Raw genomic sequence first — 9,999 nt, 5'->3', positions numbered from 1 at the left:
AAAACATGGCTTACCTCGTAAGGTGCTTACCTATTTTCCCAGTGGGTTGCCCCATCTACATACATACCTATATACATAAAGTGGTAGCTGTTTTTGTTCTTCGGACTAAACTCAAAAAGCACTGGATAGAGTTCAGTCAAATTGTCGGAAGTTATAGCTTTCACATATGGTCCTATTACCTATGGACTAACCACTAGAAAACTCGCTTGATGGCTCTGGATTCGAGTCATTTACAACTATATTTATTTATTCACCGATTTCGTTCAAATTCGCAATGTGAGCCACCTGTATGATGAATTCGTTTGCTAAAAATAGACCCGCTGTATGGTCGAGATATTTATAAAATCCTTATTTTTTAAACAACCTGGGCTCGAATCGTAACATCCGTTCACGGATCGAAAACGATACGAAAGAAAATTACGTGATATGTCAGGCAGTATAAGCTGAATGGAATATAAAGGACGTTCACGTATGTCATAATGCGAAATATGTGGTTTTACGTGACGAGTAATACGATAACGTATGTTACGATTCGAGCCCAGGCTGAAATTCACAATGCGTATTAATTTCATGATAAGCAATGGTTTTGCAGAAAAGGGACCCAAAGATGGCGCTGCAGCCATAATATATAGAAACCCCATGTGTTTGATCTGCTTTGGCCCTAAATTTATTTTATCCGAATTTAGTTTTCAGATGGCTAAATGAAATTGTGTAAGCGCACCTTTGTCTGATGCCCTCATACACCCTTCATGCGATCTTTCATTTACCTCCGATTAACGAAATTGATCGGAACGGCCGTTATTGCGGCAGTAAGACTCAAAGAAACCAGTTCATAATTATCAAGACGAATCATAAAAGTGGTGAATCGACAAGAAAAGATTCGACCGCATCCGTCCAAGAAGGAACACGATAGGCTTCATTTAAACGATATTCAAGATATCACATCACTCATTTAGCCGATGTACGGGAAAACTCTTCGTCTTGTTGGGTAACGTAGATTCTTGGCCCTACTATAACAGAAGACGCTCACCTGTGATCTTAGGTTTCCTTATAAGGACTTTTAGTAGCTTACGCATCGTACCTATGTTGTAGTTGCAAGAGCAAAGAAGATTATGCACGCTTGGCAGAGATTTCACAGGTGGAAATAAGACGATCGGCAAAGCCTATGTATGAGGAGGATTCTTCTCTTTAGTCGTTCAAATTTTTTTACTTTACATACCGTTTTTTCTTTTAAACGCTGCTTTTGCATTGGCGAAAGCAAAAGTTCTTATTAGGCGCCGCGAAGCAAGCAGAAGAAGAAGAGATGGACCTATTTACTTATCGACTATACAAGGCCTACTGTGAACATCATTTACACCGGTGCTTCCATATACCATATTATCTTCCATACCACTAATTGTTCGCATATGAGTTTTTCAATATAAACCTGTCGACTGTCCCTACTTGTCTCATATTAAGGCTGTTCAGGATCTTGTGCATGTGGTCGGAGATCGATATTAGCCGTCTCTATAACTTCGGCGTTGGCTAGCGCCGTTTTATCGACTGGATTGGTTAGTGGTTACCATACTTTTACTTTTATAAATGTCTTATAAGTATGCCCACGGCAACCCAACCTTATTAAGAGTGCTGGCGCAATTGTCTAAACTCGCAAAGTCGTGTTAGTTTTGAACCAGAATTTTGTTATTTTTAATGATTTCCATGCATTGGTTGTATGTACATATCGCGAAAGGTCTTCCAAAGTGTATCTACATAAAATTTGCTCTTTTCCTTGTTACGTTCAAACTTTCAAAGGGTACTTGCCTAGAAACAGTTTTTTCTGTTATCTGATAAATTTTAAACTTTGAGTTAATGCACTTTTCACGAACTCGTACGATATGCATACAGATGTTTACATTACCAACCGGCAGCTGGTGATCGTGGTTCAATGGCTCGTTGCTTCGCTCTCTTAGCTTCCACTCTCTAGTTGAATTTAATATTTTGTTTCTGTAGCCGGCAAGACCGGTATTCGGTGTACTCGCGCGCATAACACCCAGCGCTTTTCTACACATACAGATATCTTTAAATTTAAGGCATGCAAGGAGAGAAGTAGGTTATACGACTCATACGTAAGTTTGCTCAATTGCGAAACTTTACAATTACTCTGCTATTTGCTCTGCACTCTTTGCATTCCAGTTTTGCCACTTAACAACCATCGGTACTCACAAATTTTCATTATTTTATATGTGCTCTTGATAACAGCTTATGACTTTTGCTGAATGGTATTTAGTCTGCACATAAACGCCGTTGCGAATGAGTTCAACTTAGCAACAAAGTGCAATAATAAAGACAACACATCAACACCTATCGCCAAATGTCAAGTAAGTACACCTATCCTATTTAGTAATATTTATGTATAATAAGCACTTATGTACATATGTATGTAGGAGCATCCAGCACACTTACCCACAGTGTTGCCATCGGTGTGGGTGTAACACTCGCATCTGGCCTGGGTTACTACTGGTATTACCTGCAATGGAAGAAACGCAACGCAGTGCCTGAAAAATGGCGTCGTATTGGCACTTTGGACCAAATCAATTTATACCCCATTAAGTCGTGCGCCCCGTTAACACTAGATGCCAACGCAGCGTTTGCGTGCGATATGCTCGGCTTGATGCTTAATGGCTGTCGCGATCGCGCACTAATGGTGATCAACGCTTCAAATGAAATGATCACCGCGCGCGTTTATCCACGCATGGTATTGATTGCTACAAAGTTGGTTGGATTACAGCGGCTGCAATTGAGCGCACCTGGCATGGAGCCGATCGAGTTGGATTTGGGCGCTTTGAAAGCAGAGGGTGAGCAAATAAAAACAATGGTGTGGAGCACCACCGTATACGTGCGACCAGTCGGAGCTAAATATGACAAATGGTTATCCAATTATCTACTGAATAAGGGGAGTGGTATGCGACTGGCCCACTATCCATTGGAGAAACCCGTGAAGGCGATCAATTCACGCATGTCGCGTGAGCCATTCATTTTAAAGGAGGATCGTGTGAGTTAAAACCCCTAAAATTTTTATTATTTAATAATTATTTTTCGTTTTTCTTTTTTGTGACATGTTTACTCCCAAAGGGAACTTTTAATGACGCCACCAGCTATATGCTTATGAATTTGGCCTCGATTAAAGAACTAAACACACGCATACCCCGTTCGGTAGATCCATTGCAGTTTCGTGGAAGCTTCCACCTGAAAATGGACACCGACGAGCCATATGCCGAAGATCACTGGCAGTGGGTGAAGATTGGCGACGAGGTGATTTTCCGTGTAGTGGCACCCTGCACTCGCTGTATATTCCCGAATATAAATGTGGTGACAGCAGAGCGGGACCCCGATGGCGAACCGTTGAATACATTGAAGAAGTGAGTTGAAAATATACTCACAAAATGCATTTGTTATATGTATGTAAACATTTCTTTATGCATCTATTTAGGTATCGCTTGTTTGAAGGTTATAAATCGCCGGCACTTGGTATTCATCTGGGTTTACGCTTAGCAGGCACCATCAAGAAGAACGCAGTTGTGTATGTAGAAGATAAGTCGTAAAATAAAGAAGAAGAGTTATCTTAAATCATTTTTAATCATTCTTATATCATTGCATACGAAATTAGTTACTTACTTATTTGAATCAGCGTTTAATCATTATTTTACGATTTTTATTTTTTCGCTGAAAAGGAATAACTATTGCTGGTTCATATTTTTTTTTGCTCAAGAGATATTATTATTATAAAATTTTTATTTGTTTCGCTCAGCGATAAAATAACGATTATTTATAAATTTTAAAAGGCCATACCCACGCAACCCGCTGAAACTTTATAAAACTTAAATATTAACTATTTTATTTTATTCTTTATTGGCTAATCTCGAAAAATATAAATCTTTAAAAATTATAAAAGAATGTATAAAGAAAAATATCTGGTTGCGATCGACAGTATTTTTTGGTTTTGTTAATTAAAATTGAAAAATAGTGACTATTTTGCGGTCCTGGTACACATCAAGTATTATTTTACTTGGCTGAGTTCAACATAGAACGGCAGGCGTTACATCTTCCTGCTAACTGGTGCCAATAAGAACATCACGTGAAGCCAACAGCCTCATCATGTATCTCGAAACGAGCGTTCGTCTTGTCTGCCACACGAATCGTTCGTCACTTGGTACTTTGTAATTCGTTTTCGTCTGGCAACACGAAGACAGCTGATCGTTACGTTGCTTTCGTCTAGTTTGGAATTTTAAAAACAAACGAAAGGTTATAAGTCATCGTCGAGATAGGTCGTTCAGCCGAAATTTCAAACAAAATAAATGTAATCAATATAACAAAAAAATAATAATAAATGTTTTCACCAATTAAAAACCCACAACAACACATTTTGAGGTCATGATTCAAGAGATATACCAAAATCCGGATCTGGCAAGAGGAGGGCCAAGATTTGGTTCTGACAGAGTCAGGGTTCAGAAGCGATGGGACGGGATAATGGAAGAAGGAAAGCTTATACTTGGTAGAAAAATCCTGAACATCTAGTAACATAACCAAAAATACGTCATTGTAAAGTTAATACAGCTCATGATTCCATTATTTTCGATACTTACAAATATCTGAAGGCCTAAAAATCTTTTGTAGAATCTATATCTCGAACACTCCAAAGTCGTCTTCATCTGATTAGGAGGACATGGCGATAAATTTATAAATATATATATTGTCATTCCAACGAAGCACTAGCAGGTCGACTCCGGAGGTTTATGCACAAATCGAAGCCTAAAAATATGTACACATACCTAGAAACAAAATGTATTGAAATTTATACGTTTTGTTTATAGTTAGGAGTTAAATATTTTTAGGCATCGTTTTCTGCATAAACATCCTCAGTCTACCAGAGAGAGATTCTTCATTGTATTTCAATTCTGATTCCCGGGTAGACGAAATCTACTAGGACTTCTAAACTATAGCTATCAACACTAACCTACATAGTTGCCTAAATAAACGGGCCGATGGTTAAAGGCTATGATGTCGGCTTTATCGGAATACCCATTGCAGCTATAAAGCTTTTTTAATCATATCTTTTCGTTATAAACCCCATTTGCTATCGAAGTTGGCTTGAAAATCGGCAAATAGATGATGTGTGTAACTCCTGTCGCATTTAAATAGCCCAGCTGATAGACTATTGGCTTCGGCAGCTTTGTTATTTTTCATTTCATTTGCTTAAACTTCGTGATGATTTGTTAACGGAACATCACCTCCATAATCATTGATTGGTGGATACGAATCATGGTCATCTCTATAGTTGCCGTCACTGATACCATTCGGTAGGTTGGGCAAATGTTCCCTCAAGTTCTGGGCACCAGTCACCAGTTTGTCGTTCTTGTTCTTAGAAGAATATGGCCAGTACCTTCCGTAAGTCGTTATTCTGGAGGATTTTCGTCTCTCCTCTAGAGATGCTACAATGATTTTTTATTTGTTGCCAAAATTGTTTCGGTCGTTTCGGACGTGAAGGCTGAATTTTCCGATTGTTTGACCACAGTTATCTTCCTTGTCCACCATGAAATCATGATCGCCTTGCACAATTTAAAAAAAAAAAAAAAATCATAGAAATGGTTAATTAAATTATAAGTTTGTAGTCTTCATCCGAGGCTTGCTGAACTTTTCCACTGAAACCAGTTTTTATGTGCGCGGAATCTGCCATTCCCTTATATCACGGATTATTTTTTTTTTAACGTGGATCGCAATTTGGGAAATTAAAAGGGCTAGTTGTTTTAACAAATTTTGAATAAAATTATTTAAATGTTACGGCATATGCATATGTATGTAGATTCCTTAAAATTTAATATTATTATTTTTTTTTGTTAATAATCTAGGCTAAGTGCAATGTGTATGTATTAACTTCCGCTTTTTTTGTATCTACCTATATTGCACATAAATAGGATCACCAATATTTAGCATGCCACATTTATAAACATCAAAATAAACACCCATAGATGGTTCTTTTGGATTTTGGAGGAGGCGATATCTGAAAAATAATTTCTTTCATAAGTTTTATTTTCGAAGGCACTTTCTTCTTTTTTTTCTTAGAACTTACTTCTTTAACGTTTTAAGCGGTTCAAAATTGGTATCCCGCGTATAATCCTCCACATTTATATTGACCACAATACATCGTAAACAATCGGAATTATACCTTATGATCGTCGAGCGTTCTGCGTCATTACCGAATTTCAGCCACAACCAACGATCCTCATCATAAGGTGGTACATTTGGATTGCTATCGACTACCAGATTTCCGCGAAACTGTTGAAAGTCGACATGTTTATTTTGGCCACTGAGACGCTCATTAAGGTCATGTAACGAACTGTCATGTATTACCATAACTGGAAAAATGTCCTAAAATAGTTATATGTACATATGTATATAAATTATTTTGTGAATGCTTCGTCACTTTCAGTCTGAATTATTTATTGCCATTATGTTATACTCTCACCCTCGCTTCTCCCTTTGATGGTAACAATTTTACATACAAACGCAATCCGTTCTCACGCTGCACTACGGCACGCGAGAACCACTCATGGTGTTCGGCCTGACATTCAACTAAACGCTTGCCAATAGCATTTTTACATTTCTCAGGCGCTTTTAACGGCCCTCGCAACAACTCATTCAAGTCCACAATTAACGGCGGCATATTCGGTGCCTCCAGTCGCAATACCTTGTCTCTCACGATCACCGAACGTATGCTCAGCATACGCGGATAGGAGCCAGCATACACCACCCCACCAGACTCCTCGTAGGCAACCAAGCAACGCTCCCACAAATCGTTCGAATGCACCCCGAACTGAGAGCATTCTACTTTTTCCAGACGTACGGGAGCACCACCTTTGACAGGATAGAAATTTATGGCTTTTAGTGTACCAAGATATTGCCAATTATCGGCGTTGGGATGTCGTTTACTCCTGCGTAGGCGCATGCAGCATACCCACCAAAGCGAAACGCCACCCACCAAAGCGCCAATGCTAATGCCGAGCCAAGTGCTAATCTCCACGGAACGCATTTTTACACTGAGATGATGAAAAATTAACTGAGTAAAACAAACAAAATGAGTGCATATGACTTTGTATGTATGTATGTATGTATGTATGTACATTTGAAAGGTTCATTGAGCGCGTGAGCATTGACTTCACTGTTGAGTATCATTGTTTCCATGGTTCACTTAAGTGCATACATATATGTGTGTGTGTACTATATGTATATATACATATGTTTATACATGCATACACATATGTATTGATAAGACATATTTATTGACTCTGTAAAATTCTTGCCCAAAAAATAATTTAAGGGGGGGTTAGGTTAAAATATTATATTAAGCTTTTAAGCTGCGAGTGAGGTATATGGAAGGCGTCATGCGCGAATGTATGTAGTGAAGATATTTCCTTCAAATTTTATTTTCATTATTAAATTCTGAGAGTTAATTAATTTGGTACAAATTTGAGATCGGTAAGAAGTAATTTAGAATAAAATGTACACAAGTGGTGCTGGAGTCGAGATTCTTTGAGGTACAAGTACATACTCGATACTTTTCGTCCGATATAAAGTAAGTTTTAGGGATGTGCCGGATAGAAATTTTTCCCGATAACCGAATTTCGGATATCCTGTAAAAAATAAGAGCCAGATTCGGATATCTGACTGCTGCCCTTAATAAATTTGACAATATTTTTAGATTAGGTTTTTTCGTTTAGCTGAACTGTCCAATATGTAGTTCTTCTTCTTCTTTATTGGCGCTGTAACCGCCTAAGCGATTTTGGCCGAGTGCAAAACAGCACGCCAGTCTTTTCTCTTCGGTGCTAACTGACGCCAATTGGAAATGCCAAGTGAAGCCAAGTCCTTCTCCACCTGGTCCTTCCAACGCAGAGGAGGTCTTCCTCTTCCTCTGTTACCAGCATCGCGGCCCGCGTTGAGTACTTTCAGAGCAGGAGCGTTTCTGTTCATTCGAACGACATGGCCAAGCCAGCGGAGCCGCTGAATTTTAATTCGCTGCACTATGTCCATATCGTTGTAAAGCTCATACAGCTCATCCTTAAATCGTCTGCGATATTCGGCATCACCAAGAAAAGCACTAATGTTTTTTTTGATAGGGTTGCCACCTATTAATAAAGTTACTATATTCAATCATAATAAGCGTAGGCATCAGTTCTGCGCCATCACTGTGAAACGAAAAGACTTAGCCTCTACATGTGCAATAATGTATTATTTTTCTGAGTAGGGTTGCCACCTATTAAAAACTTGAAAGATTTTTGCCGTTCGTTGGATTAGAAAATTACATATCAGATGAAAGGGGCTGGCCTTCGCATGTACAATAGCTTTCGTTTTTTGAGTAGGGTTGCCACCTATTTAAAAATTACTATCTTCTATATATAGTATAAAGGAAAGTCGAGATATTTTGATCACGCTAATCTCAAAAACTACTGAACGGATTTATACGAGATTTTTGAAGTATAACCTGTATCGATAGGAATATTATCTTTAGTACTTTAAATTCCTATAGGATTGCCACCTGTCTAAAAACTTATTAGATCCGCACTCTTCGTTGGATTACAAGAAATGAGGTCTCAACTAAAAGGACTCAGCTTTTAGATGTTCAATATTGTATTACTTTTTTTAGTAGAGTTGCCACTTTTTTAAAAATTATAAGATCTTCACCGTTTGTTGGACTGAAAACTGAGGTACCAATTGCAATAAGCTTATATTTTCTTTTTGAGTGTGGTTGCCACTTATTTAAAAATTATGTATGTATAATACGCGGGGCACTTTTTGTTAATGAGATTAGGTTTGCACAGTTCATTCAATTTAAAAAAATTAGGTGTAAAAGGAAAGGCTTGACCTTCCGATTTGCAGTAAGGTTTTATTTTTTGAAGAGGGTTGCAACCTGTGTGAAAAATTATAAAAATGTGGGCTGTGCGTTAGATTACAAGAAATGAGGTGTCAAACGAGAGGGCTTGGCCTCCAGAAGCGCAATTATATATTATTTTTTAGTAGGGTTGCAACCTGTTTAGTTGTCAATCGCATCTTATTTAATATCTACACATTCAGCGCGTGCCGAAGCCTCGCTCATACGAGGCCGACTAATATTTATATAAAATAATCTATAGCGATCTTATATGTACATATCGATGGTTATCTGCAATAACGACTCAACTCAAAATTCCCAAAAACAAAACCCTTACCACTGTTAAGTGTTTCTTATCTCTAATCTATATCTAATCCTTATTAAAGTAAGAAGTAAGGATTACTAAAGTAAGTAGTAAGGATTAGACATGGATTAGGGGCCTGAGACACTTAATATTAGCAGGTTTTTTTGTTTTAACTGTGTCGTTATTGCAGAGGACCATCGATATGTAGCACTTTCCAAAAATCTCAACACACAGAATCGTCTGTATTGACATTGACGCTCGTTGCTTCTCCTGTAAAAAACGATTATTTCAGTTCAACGTAGAATTCACCAAGGCCGCGAGTCCACTGCTAGACATTCGCGCTTTCTCATAAAGTCAAGTAACTGTTGAATACCAAATTCAATAGAAGGTCGACACAATCTTGAATGAGCGATAAATACAAAAATGCATCAGCAACGGCGCATGAGCATCTAAAGTCCACTTTGCTCCCCCGTGTAGTTCCGCCCACTAATTCGTTCTAAAAAAACAACAAAAGTTGACATACATTTACATACATACAGATCGCTCATGTTTTGCAAAAGCGTATTAGTTAAAAATTTTTGTTTTTGATATACAAATTTTTACAGATCATACATACATATATATCCCTAACATATGTACATAATATCGAGCCCTATTCCTAGAGCATCTAGATACATTTCTGCAGCAAAAAGAAAATTTTGAAAAAATGTCGCTTACGTTATTTTGGCGGTTAGGGCTCGATATTATAACGGGTGATTTTTTTGAGGTTAGGATTTTCATGCATTAGTATTTG

The 9,999-nt window shown here is 38.0% G+C and overlaps 3 protein-coding genes across 4 annotated transcripts in view; 1 reads left to right on the top strand and 2 right to left on the bottom strand.

The window, feature by feature from the left end:
- Window positions 1–7,109, bottom strand: part of LOC118732910 (mitochondrial amidoxime reducing component 2-like) — an 18,379-nt gene extending 11,270 nt beyond the window's left edge. The window contains exons 1-3 of one of the 2 annotated variants that reach the window (XM_036462033.1): window positions 6,503–7,101; window positions 6,107–6,405; window positions 5,926–6,037 (exon numbers count right to left, since the gene is read on the bottom strand). In XM_036462033.1, the coding sequence (XP_036317926.1) occupies window positions 5,929–6,037; window positions 6,107–6,405; window positions 6,503–7,066 (972 nt within the window). In that variant the 5' untranslated portion in view covers window positions 7,067–7,101 and the 3' untranslated portion in view covers window positions 5,926–5,928. Of the gene's footprint in view, window positions 1–5,925; window positions 6,038–6,106; window positions 6,406–6,502 lie in introns of those variants that run through there. The other variant, XM_036462034.1, reaches the window with a different exon arrangement.
- Window positions 1–9,999, bottom strand: part of LOC118732915 (vesicle-associated membrane protein 7) — a 32,696-nt gene that overhangs the window by 280 nt on the left and 22,417 nt on the right. The window lies entirely within an intron of this gene.
- LOC118732914 (mitochondrial amidoxime-reducing component 1-like) lies at window positions 2,244–3,616 on the top strand. The gene is made up of 4 exons (XM_036462038.1): window positions 2,244–2,357; window positions 2,424–3,031; window positions 3,112–3,398; window positions 3,470–3,616. Exons 1-4 carry the CDS (start codon window positions 2,351–2,353, stop codon window positions 3,579–3,581), a joined length of 1,014 nt encoding a protein of 337 aa, XP_036317931.1. The 5' UTR covers window positions 2,244–2,350; the 3' UTR covers window positions 3,582–3,616.

The sequence above is a fragment of the Rhagoletis pomonella genome, unplaced genomic scaffold (genome assembly GCF_013731165.1).
Source record: "Rhagoletis pomonella isolate Grant_MI unplaced genomic scaffold, Rhpom_1.0 Rhpom_scaffold_00002, whole genome shotgun sequence".
NCBI lineage: Eukaryota > Metazoa > Arthropoda > Insecta > Diptera > Tephritidae > Rhagoletis > Rhagoletis pomonella.
The sequence above is the reverse complement of the archived record's forward strand: the minus strand, read 5'-3'. Positions and strand labels throughout refer to the sequence as shown.

Excerpts from the sequence above, each read along its gene's own strand:
- LOC118732914 (XM_036462038.1), top strand. Across the intron at positions 3,032-3,111 it reads TCATTTTAAAGGAGGATCGT|GGAACTTTTAATGACGCCAC; the intron begins GTGAGTTAAAAC and ends TTACTCCCAAAG. Across the intron at positions 3,399-3,469 it reads CCGTTGAATACATTGAAGAA|GTATCGCTTGTTTGAAGGTT; the intron begins GTGAGTTGAAAA and ends GCATCTATTTAG.